Source organism: Porites lutea, chromosome 6 (genome assembly GCF_958299795.1).
Source record: "Porites lutea chromosome 6, jaPorLute2.1, whole genome shotgun sequence".
Lineage (NCBI taxonomy): Eukaryota > Metazoa > Cnidaria > Anthozoa > Scleractinia > Poritidae > Porites > Porites lutea.
Genome location: NC_133206.1, coordinates 13195900 through 13214051, shown reverse-complemented (window position 1 = coordinate 13214051; position 18152 = coordinate 13195900). Strand labels below are relative to the sequence as shown.

Here is an 18152-nt window from a genome sequence, read left to right as displayed (position 1 = left end):
CCCTGAGATGACCTGCGGCTTTTTAATTAACACCGTGCAGTCACTTCACAGTTATACAAAATCTGCTGTATCATTTGATATGTATTCTCAGCAGTTCACATATTTAAGCCTTGTCAAAAGCCTTCTTCTTCGTATTGCTTTTTAAAATTTGTTTATGTTACCAATTATCAGTTGTGTCATCACTTAGTGGTGCACCCTTTCCTGAGAAAAATCCTGGATCTGCCGCCAGCAAACCCTCACCATGTTTTAGACAAAATCTCTCCTTTTTCTACCTTGTTTAAGTCAAGAGACCGGAGTTACTGATTCATTCCGCATACAGAATTATGTACAGCAGTTGAATTTCCATCAAGCAGCAAGCTGTTATTAATGGGCGCCCTTCTATGAGGCGGCCAGAAGTCAAAGTTCTAAAATAATAAGTACAAAAGAATTTTATATAAAATCTCTATGAGAGTTTTCGTATTGTTGTCACCTCCATTAATCACCCAGCATGCCCTTAGTTTGGCTTTGCTTTAAAAATATGATCATGAAGGAAAGAACAGTCTTAAATAGTCTTAATGGTGACTGACATATATTGGACCACTAAATGCCACTCTAATTTTTTGCATGTTTTTTTTTATTTAAACAAAGTTTAGTTTCTTCTAAAGTACTTATGCTGGTTAGTCTTTCTTGTGTAAGCAGCGAGACTCCTAATCTGCAACCTGTTTTCCTTCATATTTATGGTACAAAAGGGGGGTCAATGTGCCAGGCATTCCTAGTGGAGACCGTGGAAACTGGGAATAAGAATCGTTGCGTGACCAGAGCCACGCATGTTTTGCAAAGAAAGCTTAGGAAAGATTAATTTTAGAGCTTTTCTGAAACGTGTCGGTCCACGAATTCTATCACTTGAAAACGTTGATTGCTTTGGAACAAGTGAACACTACTGAGTGGTCAGAAGAAAATCAGGTGTTGTAATTTTTCATTGTATGCAACTGGGTGTTGTGATGAGCATGCGGTTTATTTTAGGCGATGATTGAAATGACGTGCCAAGTAAATCACTTTTTTGATCTCTGGCAATGATATAATTTCTCTGGAATCAAGGCCCTTGAATTTTTGTGTATTTATACACACGTATAGCTGTAACCGCACACTTATTTCAGGTCATCGCTAACACGTGTACAAAATCAGTTCAGAAACAAGTAAAAAGTAAATATCATGAATATTCGACGTTGCTAAAGTAGGAAGTAAATAAAAAACCTTTAGCAAGTAAATCCTGTTTTGTGTAGAATTAATCACCTCCTCATTTCACAATCTAATCTCCAAGCAAGCAAGACTGAACGGCGCTGGAAGAGCGTTTTTGTTTATGGTAAACCCCTACAGAAATGCCAACTTCTAAGTAGCAACTTGCTGGTACCTCATGGATGTTTGCTTATAGAGATTCAACCATAAGTAAAACATTACTAAGTCATGAAATAAAATTTTTTGGAGAAAGATTGTTGTAGCAGAAAAGTAGACTACTTGTCGCCAAGGTTCACACTCTCTTAAAGACTTCCGGTCTGAAAAGACACAAGACTTATAGTATTGAAATTGTGTATTGTGAACTCAAGTTCCTGAAAACCTAATTGTCATATTCAGTGGCACATACCTGTCTAGGCCCCTGGGAAACCTTCCAGGCATCTGAACTTTTTAGACAGGCCTGATATTAATACTAGGATGATTTAGCAACAGAATGGGAATGTCAGTTGACAACGGCGTGTGCAAATCAAACAACTGGCCTGACCAATGGCAGAGTGGCAAATTGGGTACCGAAAGTCACGTTTAGTCCTTTCTAGATCTGCGCGCTTTCCCGTCATCAACTGACGTTTCCATTCTGTTGCTAAATTAGCCTACTTTGTTATGAATAAGGCAGTGGATTTCTTGACCCTCTATTTCTCACTATTTCCACTGTTTTTGAAAAAAGTAGCTGACTGTATAAGGTACCTATGATTGAATTTATTGTTTGATAGAAGTTGTTTGTCACTTTACATCTTATCTATATTTTTATCCCTGTTCAGTAACAATGAATAACCCAGCTGGTATTTTGGCAGCCATGGCCTGGACTGACAAAATCCTCTTGATGTTGATTGGCAATTGAACTACAAAAATTAGACTCTTTTTTTCCCCAAAAATACTGCATAGCTTTTGAATCCTTGTCAAACAAGTCATTTACTTGTAAAAGCTGTATCTTCACTTGTAAACTCCTCCATCTCACTATGAGAAAGACACATCTATTGAACCACGTTGTCAGGCACTGGATCGTGGAGAGAATTTAAACTTGACACCTCCAGTTCGAATTCCCCACCCAGGAGAGGGGGTAGTGAAGTTTTGAAATGATCAGCCAGTAGGGGAGAGAAGAGTTTGTTTTTCCCTTAATTTTTCAGATTAAGTTCTCAGGCCTAATAACATTTAGCTTATGGCCTGCCGGTGAAGAACAGATCGATGAAACAGTTGGAGAACAAAGAGTGTTCATTTGATTTTTCTATCTTGACATGATTTAACTCACATTTCAGCACAAAGCCAGTCAAAGTTGTAGCTTGCAATCATGCAAATTTTTTTATCATATTAGTTTCAAATAATTAGCACCCCCTTCCAATAAATGCCCCCTTTTAGGCTGAAAATATCAAATAAGCCAGAGGCACCCAATGACTGTTTTCTGTAAAATATCTGTTTGGAGAAGTAAAAATTGCCTAGAATTTTCTATATCTTGAGGAAGGCTAAAAATTTCTCTGGGTAGCCTAAAAAGTGAATTCAATGCATTTAGGAGGAAACCGTTGTTGGGTGCCCCTGATAAGCACCCCTTTTAAACAGCACTTACTGAATATATGGTGTACAGTATGTTTATCTTCAATGAATATAACATAACATGTCCAATACCAGAGAATGACCCATTTGACGACATCACATGGTTGGTCATGAAGGATGCAGCTCCTTCGCAGAACTTAGTTGTGACAAAATCTTTAAAGCCGCACAGTACAGTCAAATTTGGTTATATAGTGAACAAACGTTCTACTTTTTTTAATGTTACAGTTTCCCCAATTGTTCTTTCATTTGAAACCTGAGACAAATGTAATCTTGAGTCCCATATTCTGAAGAATGAATAAGCACCCCCTTCTGGAACCACAGTCTCAGTCTCAGTTGTTGGGACGCTTTGCTGTCTTCGCTTCTTGCCCTCTCGTTATTGGTGTGCAAGATTGGGTGAGTTTACTGCGATAAACAACATTGAGAGGATGAGGAGACGGGCCAGAAGCAAAAAGACAGCATTGGGTGGAAGTGTCCCAACTATTTTTGTCTGAGATTGTAGCTTCCCCCTTTCTACTCAGAAAAATTAAGTTATTTTGGGCAGTTATTCAAATATTTCCCTCTAGTATTGCTATATACTACATTCATTTTTCGTGGTATAAGCATATTTTTCTATTGTTTATCCTTGTTTCACTCCTTTCACTGACCTTTTTTTCTTTAATCCTTTTCCTTCTCTTTTTTCTTCCCTTTTTTGCATCTGGAGATTTTTATTTGCATTAATGATTATTTTCTATGTTTATGTTTTTTATGGTGTAAGTTAAGTGATTGTCTTAACAACACCAGTATTTATTTCTTAATCTAATCATATGTTTTTTAAAGGTAGTAGGCCTTTTTCTTATTGGGTTCCATAGGCTTCAAATTTATTTTAATCTGAGACTAATCTCAAGGCCATCTGTGAAAACCAAATGAATGATAAAATGAACTTCATTATCTTCAAAGATAATTTGTATCCAATGTATTTCTCTCTAGCAGTCATATTAATTTTCAAAATTGCCATCCTAGGGCAAAGTGTCGTGGCCACATTTATTAACAAGACTGTTCCAGCTGATTTAGAAGACTGTGCTTCTAAAGCTGAATATAAAGATAAGGATGGTCAGGAGATTCACGCTGCTGCGATAAATGGAAACATTGAGATTATAGAGTTACTGCTGTTTCAAGGATTTGAAGTTGATTCAAGGGACGGGGAAGGTACCACTCCACTGATGTATGCAGCTCTTAATGGCCATGAAGGGGCTTTTCAGATGTTGATAGAAAACGGTGCTGATCCATCTTTGAAAGACAACAAAGTGTTCAGTCTGCTCCACTCTGCTGCACAAGGTGGAAATACATCCATTATAAACAAGTTGTTATCACTTGGTCTTGACATTGATTCAAGGAATAATGATGGTGTCACTCCACTAATGACTGCAGCTGATTATGGCAAACAGAGTGCTTTTGAGATGCTGATACAAAACGGTGCTGATCCATCTTTGAAACACAAAAGTGGTTCCAGTTTCCTCCACTTTGCTGCACGAGGTGGAAATCTATCCATTATCGACAAGCTATTATCACTTGGTCTTGACATTGATTCAAGGCGCAATGATGGTGTCACTCCACTGATGACTGCAGCTGCTTCTGACAAACAAAGTGCGTTTGAGATGCTGATACAAAACGGGGCTGATCCATCTTTGAAAAACAATGATGGGTCCAGTTTGCTCCACTGTGCCGCAGAAAGTGGAAATAGATCCATTCTCAACAAGCTATTATCACTTGGTCTTGACGTTGATTCAAGGGATAATGATGGCATCACTCCACTGATGTGTGCAGCTGATTCTGGCAAACAAAGTGCTTTTGAGATGCTGATACAAAACGGTGCTGATCCATCTTTGAAAGACAACAAAGGGTTCAGTCTGCTCCACTCTGCTACACAGGGTGGAAACCCATCCATTATCGACAAGCTGTCAGTATCACTTGGTCTTGACATTGATTCAAGGAATAATGCTGGTGTCACTCCGCTGATGTGTGCAGCTGCTTCTGGCAAACAAAGTGCTTTTGAGATGATGATACAAAACGGTGCTGATCCATCTTTGAAAGACAACAATGGGTTCAGTGTGCTTCACTTTGCTGCTCAACGTGGAAATTCATCCATTATTAAAAAGCTGTTATCACTTGGTCTTGACGTTGATTCAAGGGATAATGATGGCGTCACTCCACTGATGACTGCAGCTTATTGTGACAAACAAAGTGCTTTTCAGATGCTCTTACAATACGGTGCTGATCCATCTTTGAAATACAACACAGGGTTCAGTCTACTCCACTCTGCTGCACAAGGTGGAAATATATCCATTGTCAAAAAGCTGTTATCACTTGGTCTTGACATTGATTCAAGGGATAATGATCATGGCGTCACTCCACTGATGACTGCAGCTTATTGTGGCAAACAGAATGCTTTTGCGATGCTGATACAAAATGGTGCTGATTCATTTTTGAAAGACAACGAAGGGTCCAGTCTGCTCCACAAGGCCGCAACAGGTGGAAATACATCCATTATCAACAAGCTGTTATCACTTGGTCTTGACATCCATTTAAAAGACGTCTACGGTGTAAATCCTCTGAGTAGAGCAATAGAGAAAAATAATGCTGATGCAGTAAAATGCTTGATATCTAATGGAGCACTATGATGAATCAGCGTTAATCGACAATACTTAATTGTGTATTTCTATTAGTATCTTAATGAAGAATTCAGTTGGGATAGCTGTTATTTTAGTCATCGTTTTAACAAGCGACTGAAACAAATCAGTTGTAAACAAAACTAGAATTTGCAAACAAGGAAGGTAGTGTGCTAAAAGAACTGATTTCATTAATCACCAGAAAATTTTGCAACCATATGCGTTCAAACAAAGAAATGTCTAGAAAATACTCTTGGGGTTTTAAGAAGGAACATAGTTTGTTAAAATTATTCAGACTAAAAGTATTATTAAGTTCAGGGCCATGGTTGAAATAGTTGACTTTATTCAGCAGGTAAGAATAACCCAGTGTCGGTCAGGCGAGTGAGATCCGAAGTTAAGAGGAAACGCTTGAAATGTAGCATAAGAAACAAACAATTACTTAAGTGAATTTGCTGTGCTGTATACATTACAGCTCATTATATACATGTATGTCATCGGTTATCCAAATGGCTTTTTAAAGGCTTTTGTGGGCACCCCAATGTAGGGAAAGGCAAAGATTAGGCAACTCAATGCTTTGGACGCTATTATAGGACAAAGTCATCTTCAGAAACAAGGGTACCGTACATAAATTTATTCCTTTTTCTTATTCTTTGTATGGTGGAACCTCGATATAACGAAGGGAACAATGTGCTCGTTATAACGAGGTTTCGTTATATCGAGTTTTTTTCATTTCTTTTACATTTATTTGGCGTTAAGAAAATCGTTCGTTGTACCAAGGAGGTTCCACTGTATCTCTATCGCCATTGGACTATACCCTCACCATAACAAAATATTGTAATGAGTATTTTCAGAGCATAATAATGTAATGAACCGCACAGGCCAGAGGGTCCGCGCAGGGGAGGGGTGTCCCCTTTTTTGAGCGGATGATAGAGAAAATCTGACAATTGTAACTGAACAGATGCAATAGACCTCATTCACCTGAATATGGTTTCAATGTAGGTTGTGTAGTCAGAGATGAAAATTGCCTGCCAACATGATTACATCCCCTTCTGAAAGAGAATACTTCCTAGAACAAAATGTCCATGTGAATTATGCTTTCTGTAATTGACACGGTAGACGTTTGTTGTAGCAGGATTTAACCAAACCTCGTTCCCAGGGTTCTCTCCTACCCGCCGGAGGGAGAACCTGGGAACGAGGTTGGATCTAAGCCTTTTAAATTTGGCCAGACGGATTCGTTCTAATTGCGCGTCCAAGCTTTATTTGTTTACATTCACAATAAATAAATTACAAATACAGACTACCTGCAAAATAGCGGAGCTAATCAAGGCAGGTACTATGGAGACGTGTCTATTACTCAATGTATAACAATTATTCACCGAAGTGGAGGTGTATCCACGACTAGCCACCAACACTGAGGTGAATAATTGTTTTAGTATATACTAAAACAGTGAGATATTGAGCACAAAAATGATGATTTTTAACTCAAATACTGTTGCCAACGATTAAAATTTTGGCGCGTAATGACCGGGCGGCCGTGGCCGTCGCTTTTTCTTGCCGACAATTAAAACTTTTGAAGGCATTTGTTTAGCTCTTGCGGGGAAATTTCTTCAAAAGGAGTTGTGAATTCTTTTTGTATTTAAAATCATTCTATAAAAAAAGATTATTAAATTTACTTTTAAGCTTATTTATGAACAAGTCAACTAAATAAAGTAACGCAAGACTTAAAACTTAATTTGCATTTGTAAACAAAAAACTTTTTCACCGGTTTTATCGATAAATTCGGGTCAAAAAGACAAAGCTTTACCTGTTAAAACTTCCAATCTGAACTTCGTCACCTTCTTCGTGTATTTCGGAAACAGCTTGCTTGATTAGTTGTGAAATTTCTTTGTTTGTTTACGGCAGCAAACCTGGAAGGCATTTTGCTCGCAACTTACGCGAGTTTGGCGTCGCTCGCTCGGAGGAACTGGAGGTGAATCAGTGAATAGTGCAGGATATTCACTGATTGAGTAGCCAATCAGAGCGCGCGAAAAACACTATCCACTGTTTTAGTATATAAAACAATATTATTTTAATGACATAAAGATATACGAAATTGCAGAAATTAATTACACTAATGAATTCAAAATATATTATTCTAATGAGATAAAGATACAAGATATACAATAATTACGAAATTACAGACGAGATTAATTACAATTTTTTTATAATGAATTCAAAATACAATAATTACAAGCGGCTACAGGAGGGACTTGTAGATGTAGATGTAGAGGCCAACGAAGCCACAACCACATTAATAGAAACAACAAAAGTTTAAATTCTTTTTATTTCATCTATTAACAAAAGAAAAGTTTAAATTCTTTTCATTTCATTTCATTTATTAACGTATCTATATCAAGATAAGAATCCTGTTTTAAGAAGATTTGAAATAAAGATTCCGTTATTTTTTTTCTTGAATCTATATTTTGGGAGCTGTCTCATAACATTTGGAATACTGTTCCAAATTTTTGCGCCCATAACGGAAAAAGAATTCTTGTAGTGATTTAGTCGAGAGTAGTTTATATAGAAATTACCAGCGGTAGAAGAACGGGTGTTGTAATGATGAACATCTTTAGTGGGGGTAAAAAGATCAGAAATGTCAGACAGCACGACTTTGTTATAGACATCATGCATCAAGATAGAGCAATTTTTAAAGTAGAGTAAGCGTAAAGGCAAAATATTGGTAGAGATAAAAAGTGGAACAGCGTGAACACTAAACTTTGCAAAATTCATCAAACGGACAACCCGTTTTTGAAGAAGTGATAGATTTGCTTTGGCTGCCTGTCCCCAGGCAATAAGGCCGTAGAAGATAAATGGAGAAATCAGAGATCTATATGTTTTAAGCAAAGTTATAAAGGGAATGAAATGCCTTTGCCTGGCTATTATACCGATATGACTACTGATCTTAGACGCGATGTGGCTGATATGATATTTCAAACAAAGATTACTATCCATCAGGGCCCCTAGGTACTTAACATATGACTTACGTTCTATACTTATCAATCTATTTATTTGGTTGTCATATATCTTAAGTTTAACTTCATAATCTAAACGTTTTTAATATGGGTGAAAGAACGAAATTAGTGTTCTTTATATTTAAGGATAGTTTACTAGCGCTTAGCCAGTCACAGACATCAGTAAGCAGTTCCACATTTACAACAGATTCAAGTGATTTTATATTCCTATCAGCACACAGCAAATTTGTATCGTCAGCAAATAAGTAAAATCCTAGTTTGTTTGAAGCCTTGTAGATGTCATTAATATAAATCAGAAACAATAGAGGACCCAAAACAGAACCTTGTGGCACACTACAAGAGGTTTTCTCTCTTTTAGAAATATAGGAACCGACCTGAGTGGTTTGGGTTCTTCCATTTAACTATGAACAGAACCATTTATTGATTACACCACGAATTCCGTAATGAGACAGCTTATGAAGTAGGATATGATAATCAACTGTATTGAATGCCTTTCGCAGATCCATGAAAATCCCACTCATGAAAACATGCCGTTGTCCATGTTTCTTTGAATTCTATTTACAATGTCTTAGATGGCATGTTCCGTTGAGCATCTTTCACGAAAACCATATTGATAGTTGTAAAATATATTATGTTTGTATAAAAATTGTTTTAGACGATCATACATAATCTTTTCAATGCATATTTGTTTTAGCCTTTGTTGTGCTTTAAAATACAGTAGACGAATTTTTGTTGACGTCATTGTAGCCTGCGTAGCAGGCGCTAGGAAATAAATGGGCGCAAAAGAAAGAACGGGCGCGCGCGAGGGATACACCCCCCCGCGTGTATCCCTCGCGCGCGCCCGTTCTTTCTTGCGTCCATTTATTTCCTAGCGCCTGCTACGCAGGCTAACGTCATTGTTTACATTTAGCATACGACTTAACTCAAAGAATCCGTGGCCGTACATACGAACTAAATTCAAAAGTTGAAAAAGCTGATCAACTTAAACAATTTGTGCAATTTTCAGCTTATTAAAAGCAATATTGAAAGAAAAAGCAGCCATCTAAAACTGCGAAATTGCTGGGTGGTAAAAAGTTAATGGCCATACATTATTTGTAAAATTTCGAGTTTTTAAAAGAGAATTTCTCCAAAACCATTCGGTATATCGGGCTCAAATTTTCAGAGATAACTGAGCTTGTTATGCTTTTTCAATATTCAGGGGTTTTATTTTATTAGCTTCATTAGATAATGATGAGCATATGTTAATTAGGCAGAAAATGTAAACAAAAATTCGCCAATAGAAGGACTATATTTTAATTTCAGTATACTATAATACAAAGTTTTGGAGCCTGTCTTCAGATTAACTGTCTGGTTACATAAAGGCTCAAGCCTTTTCAATTTCAACCTCGTTTTATTTTTAACTGGGACTCACTGGTTCTGGACTGGGACTCATGATTTTTCACAAAATGAGTCCCAGGACACACCATAACTATTTGTAACAAAATCACTTGACCTCATTCACTTGTATTTGTTTTCAATTTATTGCCTATTTAGAAATGAAAAGCTGCTTGTCAACCTGATTACATCTAGTTCTGAAAGAGAATACTTCCTTATATATGTAACCAGACAATACTTTTAAGAAAACAAAATATCCAAGTGAATAATGTCTACTGTAACTGACACTTTTAGCAGAATCTAAGCTTGTTAAATACTGTTTAAATTTAGCCAGTCGGATTGCGTTCTACCTAAGCATCAAGCGACTGATAATCCGACGGACCGAGGGTGTTTGAGGGAGTGTCTTCTGGGGTTCAGGGTCAAAGTGAACACAATGGACGGATAATCAAGTTTTAAAGGAGCTGCGTCAGAACTTTTTTTTGGTTTAACTATATCCAGGTGCCTTGCGAGTTTTTGTTGACTTGTTGATTTCGGTTTTTTTCCAACGTGGTCGCGCAAAAAGGCTTCCTGCACTGGTTTGATTATTATGGACTGGATAGCCTGTGCACAGACGTATCATAGGGAAAGAAAGGAAATAAAAGATACCGTAAAATTCCGAAAACAAGCTCCTCCATGTATAAGCCCCTCCAAATATAAGCCCCCCAAACCGGTAACACAAAAAACCCTCCGTTAGATCGCCCCTCTGAATATAAGCCGCCCGGGGGCTTGTTTTTGGAAAGGTACCCTCAAAGACAAAGTAGAGCAAAGCAAAAACGGTAAATTTACTTCCAACTATGAGGCTAACCCAATCGATTTTGAAACGTAAATTTTCCTCCGTAAATAAGCCCCTCCGAATGTAAGCCCCACAAAAAGGGCCTTTGAAAAATATAAGCCCCGGGGCTTATTTTCGGAATTTTACGGTATCTTCATCACAGGTTTTAGAATCTACGACTTAAGTCTGGCCTCAAGACAGATGAAACGGGTAGAGAGAACCCGGGAATGCAGCTGTTCAGGGCTACCACAGCGCGAATATGTAGCAAAAGGTGTATCAAGGGCTATATCAAGTGCTTTTCAAAGAACAGTTCTCGACTTTCTCGACAGTAACTAAAGTTGATGCCCACACATGGTGTTTGAATTACACGTACGATTGGTAAAGAAAATGCAGTTTTTTTATGTTTTTTTTATTCACTTGTTAAAGTACATCAATGTACAAAACTTTCCAGAAAATATTAATTTAAATGTCTCCAAAACCTTGGTTAAAAAACCAAATAAATAAAACTGAAACACGCAGATAACTAACATGGTTCATTGAAGGAAGTCATAAAACTTTATGAAACGTTTTTTAGAGTTTCCTTTGGAAACTTGGCAGTGATTTAAAAAATGTAATCAATTAATGTTCGTCCCGGTATCTCCTTCAAAAGGAGATGCTCCTAAAACAAAACTTATACTGCGATGCTTCTTTCTGTACGATAAATAATATTTCAACTTTCTCAACGAGGGTTCTGGGGTAAAAAGTTCTTAGCATAACTATGGAACTCCGCGAACATAGCATAACTATGGATCTGCAACCTCCTTGCAACATGTTAACTTATTAATTTTCTTTATCTCCTGTCTCTGAAGTCATAACACGTGACAAACGACTTGATGAGATGATTGAGACTTCCAAACGGGGCTGATTAATGCCTTGTAGGATGGTTTGGTGGTGAAGAGCGAATTTTTCCATTCACAGCTACACAATATTAACTCGATCGTACATCATTCCTGGCAGTCTTACGTTAAGTCTAGAAGAAAAGGAGGAAAAGGACACATGTGAGGCATGTGTAAGATAAACCTCGTTCCCAGGATTTTTTATCTTTCTCCCTCGAGGGAGGAAGAGAGATAACCCTGGGAACGAGGTTGGTGCAAGGTGACCTTTCGTGGCCAAGTTTGTCGATGAAAAAACTAAGTTGCTTTGGAAATGAGTTTTGGAATTAAAAGCGGTTTTATACTTTTGTGCCGACCTGTACCTGACTGCTCAAACTATATGAGGGAATCATGACATACATAGCAGAGACAGACGAGGGCTAGCCTGCGTAGCATGGCGGTTTTGGTTGGGCGCGCTAAGTAGTATGGGCGGGCGAGGGCAGAGAAACCGCGAGGAGATTGTGGCGGGAGCCTGCCGTCGCCGCTTCTGTCCCGTCGTTTTGGTGAACATCACAGCATAACGCATTTGTACGGCTTCCTGGTTGTCAGTATCGTTGCTAATGACATTTCTAAACCAACTGTATACGGTAACCTTATCAGAATGTGCGATTTTCCATTTTGAATTTACTTCGTTTGGAAGAAAAGATCGGCGCCTGACTAGTAACTGCGACCGGCCTAAATTTGAATTCGATAGTGCGGCTTCTGAATCGGCCTTTACAGAAGAATATCAGCTGAAATAACTTACGTTTTCTGTCGTAACAGTACCCTTCTTTTGAACAAATAAAGCATAACACCCACGATAACAATAATATTAGACAAAAGCCAACAAGCGAAGCAGACAGAATGACTTCTTGATAGATTCTTAGATTCTGCTCTTTCTGAAAAATAAATAAATAAAAGTAAGGGAAAATGCTATATTGCAAGTTAAAAGTAAGTGAAAAGGGTAGTTTCATATTTTCAGTTCCCATTTTGTATTAATCAGAACAGTAAAACAGCCAGAGAGAGAAAGAAATCATGGTAAAAAAACTTGCAAGAAATACTGCTCTTGCCAATTAAAATAATACAAGAACATATCACGATTGACTCGATTGATACCCGAATCTATTTTACGTAGGACATTTGTTGTTTGATTTGACTTGTAAACTACTCAAAAATTTTCAAATTCCATTGTTCTTCGTTCCAATATCTGATGACAGGCTGCGAGTTGATATTTTGCACCCGATATTACAAACTTCTTTAGTCTTACATTCTTTTTACCTTTTTCAAATGATTCTGTTGAAGTACCAATATGTGATCCAGGGCTAAAACTCTTAGAAAGACCTTAAGTGTTTGTGTTTGAAGTTTTTGAAACAGCGGTTGAATTGGACGCTGTCGACGATTTTTTCTCTGTGGCTGTGGGATTAGTATCTGATCCTGATGGCGTAGAGAATGTCATCAATATCGTGCTGGATGCCGTCTTCGCCGCCGTGGTAGTCAAAGTTTCTGTAGTACTTGATGATGTAAACGATGACTTAGTGGATTCTGATGACGTAGATGCTGTTGTAGCATTTGTTGTTGCTTCTGTGGTTGTTGTTGGGGCAGCTGATGACGTAATGGATTCAGCAGTTGATGACGTGGCTGCGTGTCGTTATTTCTGGTAATTTCTGTGGTAGTTGGTGGTGTAGATGATGACGTAGTAGATTATGTACTTGATGACGTAGGCCCTGAAGTATTTGTTGTAGGTGCATCTGTGGTACTTGGTGGTGAAGACGATGACGTGGTTGCCGTAGTAGGCACTGTTGTCGCGTATGACGTAGACGGTGGTGTTGTTTCTGCTTTGCAAGTTTGTGGCGTAGTTGATGTTACAGTTGATCACATTGTAGAACTCTTTAAGTTTCCTATTGTCCAGCCATCTGTGAATTCCCAGCAGGAAAAAGACGTTAGTTCTGTTTTTCGTTTGTTTAACTGAGAAAGTCAAATGTTCAGTAACCATACCTCAAGCTTGTCACTCTGACATAGTTAAAATAGAACTTAACTAGGGATAGTTAACATGAAGTATTGAACAGAGATATGGTGAAGGATGGTTCTCCTTGTTGAATACTTTGTTATAGGGCCAAATCAGCCTGCATTTCACTTTTGATTGGTTGAGAGAAGACCGTTCATCTAAAACAGCAGATAACGAAAACAGAGCATCTGCGAATTTGCTTTTGAAATTCTTGAAACGCCTGCCACTCGGCTTGATTACCGAACCGATACCGTCCCCAAGATGGGTCAAGCGCCAAACGGCAAGCGAGCCTTATCTGGCAAAACTTTGCTCGTTATGCAGTGTTTATTTTAAAATCCTTCAGTAAGCAAACATTATGTATTTTATTATTTCAATCTTATATCAGGCGAAGAGCCGTACCATGGATGTACTGATATCAAACCGTTATTATTATTATTATTATTATTATTATTATTATTATTATTATTATTATTATTATTATATGTTAAAAACAGAAAAATGGAAAACATGACGCAGCCTTGCAAAACAGTGGCTACACTTCGTTCTAAAAACCGGCCCTAAACTTTTTTTGTCCTCTGTGAAGAACTTGTAGGTGACGAATGCTTACCCAAAATACTGAAGTCGAAATCAAAGACTTTACTTCGGTTCCCGTAAGGTGTTTGATATGCGACTTTGTTCCGTCAAATCTTTAACAACTGTAGGATGGGCTGTCATCCACGTTTGGAGCCATTTAGTTCCTTAGTGCACACGAAAGGGTTAATAGGGATCCAACTAAAACAAAATACGGAAAAATTGTTAGTTGAATCCCGGCAGATGAGTGTTTGTAAATTCGACAACTTTGGGCCTCGGACGACTTATTTTTTTCTTGATTTTGGAAACTTAGTGGTTACTCCATAAGGGAAGACTTATCAAATACAGTCAAACCTGTATTAAGTAGACTTGCATTAAACGGTCACTTTATTTCCTTCCTTTCATCACCGTAAAAATGACCTGTATTAAGAAGTCACCCGGCCTGTAACGTATTATGTGGTCGTGTTTACCTTTTACGCTGTCCCAACCAGTGTTTTTTACTGTCGTCACCTCAAACCTTCACCTTCACCTTCTTGAACGGTCACTTTGACAAGATGTACCGTCATGACTAGTGCAATAGATACACTGTGCATGATAATCAGTGGTCTTTTACCCCCTTTTTGGTGCAGGAAGAGGTAGAAACACTCTATGGTCAATTTGTCAAGTTATGGCTGGAATATTTTGCTTTGTCACCATTTTTATTTTCTTGATAAACAACTCTTTAAGCCCTAAGAGTGACCAGCATCAAATATTTGTCTTGTAATATTTTAACTCATGCTTTGTAAAATTACGGAGAGAATTACGGACGTAATCGCACAAAATGAATTTGCTTGATATTTTATCGAACTCTCCCCACTACTTCTGCAAGAAATGAAGTAGGGCAACAAATGAGAATTCAAATTTTGATCTTAGGGTTTAAAGAATTAAATGAAAACAGGCTTGACTAACGAAAAAGTGAGTTTTCCATTTCAAAAATTAAAAGTGCTTCGGAAGTTTAAAGCTATTAATGACTCATTAATACTTCGGATAGCCGCATCTGAACCAGCGTAAGCACCACCTTCATCTACATCGTCATAATAAAATAATAAATAATAATAATGAGTCTTTATTTCATCAAAAGATAAAACTCCATATCTTATGTTACAATAAGAGAAGATAAAAACTATGATAAAAATATCTACGTTATAAATATATATTAAAAAAGCGTATCATTACAATAAATGGAGCTTAAAAATCAACCTATTTACAAAGATGTTCATAAAACGCTCTGTACTAATTTTCGGGCGTACGCAGCCTTTTTTCCTAAGATTATGTACATAAGTCTTCTGGACAGGAATGATATCTTTTAGTGGGTGGCAATCCGTCGATATTAATTTCTTTAAAATGTTTTAGTCTTGTTTATTTAAAAGATTCTTGATAAAAACTGGAAATGAAATAAAACGGCGTTTATGGCATCGGTCTAAAAAATTTTGTATAACCGTAAGGTCGGTCATTGTACAGTTTTCAACAACAATAGAGTAGCGTTAGAAGCCGGCTCTCACAAGTCTCCTGTAGCTAAGTGGTTGAGCATCTGCACTAGTAACCAGGTCATAGGTTCGTCTCCTGTTGGGAGTCGGCTTGGAACTGTTTCTTCTGAGTCACTTGTGTCATTGACCGAAAAAACATCTTTCTCAATAAAAGATTTCTGTCCCAAACGTTTCAGGATCCGCGGAGTAGTTTTTAAACTGTGGGGGCCGGTGACCACCTCTTTTGAAGTGGAGGTGGTAGGGGCTAATTTGGCTGTTCTCTCTTAGTGGCTGTTTAGAACTGTCAGATTACTGAACCTTTCTTTAGTCACTGTTCAGCAGAGTCATGTTTATAAATTTCAAGCCGCTGAAAAGTGCCTTTCTCCTGCTGAGTCCGGCAGATTGCACATGCAGGATCCACCAGTAGAAGTCTGCACTGTAGGTTCCTGTAACCCCTTAGACTGCAAAACAGTCGGTTTTTTTCCTCAAAATCAGTAAAGAAATCGGTAAAGCGTAGCGTAAGAGTTTTACGCGCGAAGCGCGCGAGCCTCACACGCGTATGAGGCGAGAGAAAAAAACCCGACTGCCTGTTTTCCATACAACGAGTTCGTTCCGACCAGGGGGTTCAAAAACGTCGTTGAGCTGTCAAAATCTGTTCACAGCTCCGCCCTCTTTGTGAATTTGATACACTCGATGACTGGTTTCGAGGGAGAAATAGCGCGTGTTATTGTCTGCACTTTGCTTCGAATCTTGACACTGTAATCCAGTAATTCTAAAGCAGTTTTTAGCGTTGCTTCTCTGTGAAACGTAGTGTATATAGTGAAATGTAGTATATATAGTGGAAGTGGCAGTGTAGTACCGCGGTTAGGTTAAAACACACTTTATTCACGACCGTTACACTCCGAACTCAGAACGCTAACCGACTCGAATAAATTACAACACACGCTATCTATAGTACATGCAAATTACGTAATCCCCGTGTGTATCACATCACATTCATTCTCTCGCTTCTACGCGCTTGCATTAGCATCGTATACACTACATTCCCTTCTTTGATCAAATTTAGCAGGAAGGCAGTTTTAAAAGGCTGCAAAACCCTAAATGTTCAGCAAAACAAAGTCTTTGAATTAAACTAGACAAAACAGGAAAAGAAGTCCTAAACATCCAGGACAAAGTCTTTATAGCGCGCAGGCTGTCTTATAGTTCGGGTCGACCTCCGCACAGGCCTTTCCGCTGCGTTATCTTCCTTTTCGGTAGAATGCCCAGCTTGTACTTGGGAATTTTCAGATACTCCTGTAGTCTCTGGAATTCCGCTTGGCCCTGATACCTCTGTCGTCTCCGGAACTCTGCTTGGCCCTGGCTCATCTGTCTGTACTGTAGAACTTGCTTGTACCACTTGGTCTCCGTTGCCATTGGACACACCATCGTTGCACTTCTTTACGAATGCAGTGTTCCTTTTCAGTTGCACACCAGCTTCGTTCCTAAGCGTTACCTCTGTTCCTGTCCTCTGAACCACCTTAAAAGGAGCAGGGTTGAAGTTGGTAGACAGCTTGTTCGTTTTTTCGGCTTTCAAAAGTACTGTGTCACCAACACGTATGCTCTTGGGCGTGGCACCTCTCTTGAGATCTGCATAAGCTTTGCCCTTTAATTTACTTGACCAATCCCGCTCTCGCACTTCTTCGCTTGGCACCCCGACCGTCTCTCTCCTTAACTCTGGCAATTTGGACCTAACCTCGTGGCCAAACATCATGTAACAGGGGGTAGTCCCCGTCGACGTTTGCGGAGTGGATCTGTACGCCATCAACCATACAAGCAATTCAGTTCTCCAGTTCTTTCCTTCTAAATGTGCAATCTGTAGACATTTAAGTAACGAGCGATTTTGGCGTTCCACCTCTCCATTAGCTTGAGGCCACAACGGCGTCGTTTTCCTGTGCTCAATACCATTTGCGCGTAAATATGCTTCAAATTCTTCGGATACGAACTGGGGCCCATTATCTGTCCTTAAAGAGAACGGAAAACCGAATCTGGCAAACATGGGTGCAAGTGCTTCGATGACCTTGGCACTTGTAGTAGACTTCAGAATAGCAACTTCTAAGAAACGACTGTAGTAATCGATCACCACCAAAATACTCTCTCCTGTGGGTAGGGGTCCCAGCAGGTCTGCTCCACAATCCTGCCAAGGAGCACTCGGAGGAAGAACGCGGGACATCGGCTCAGGAGGGTTAAATCCAGAAGTGACCTGGCAGCCATGACAAACTTTACAAAATTTCTCAACTTCCTTGTCCATTCCCGGCCACCAAACTTTACTACGGAGCCGATACTTCGTCTTCACTATACCCTGGTGCCCTTCGTGTGCCAGCCGCACCACCCTGTCGCGCAGGAGCTTGGGAACCACAATCCTTGTGCCGCGAAGCAATAGCTCACCATAGACGCATAATTCGTCCTTGACTTGTGCATACGAGGGAAGTGTACACCGGTCCCAGTCCCCTGACCTCACGCAACTCTTTACTATCGTCAATTCTTC

General features: G+C 38.8%; 1 protein-coding gene across 1 annotated transcript in view; it reads left to right on the top strand.

The window, feature by feature from the left end:
• The window catches only part of LOC140940433 (uncharacterized), a 7416-nt gene extending 1453 nt beyond the window's left edge, over positions 1 to 5963 (top strand). Inside the window, exon 2 of the mRNA XM_073389406.1 lies at positions 3817 to 5963. Coding sequence (XP_073245507.1) covers positions 3817 to 5474 — 1658 coding nt within the window. The 3' untranslated portion in view covers positions 5475 to 5963. The remainder of the gene's footprint in view (positions 1 to 3816) is intronic.
• Positions 5964 to 18152: the final 12189 nt, after the last annotated feature.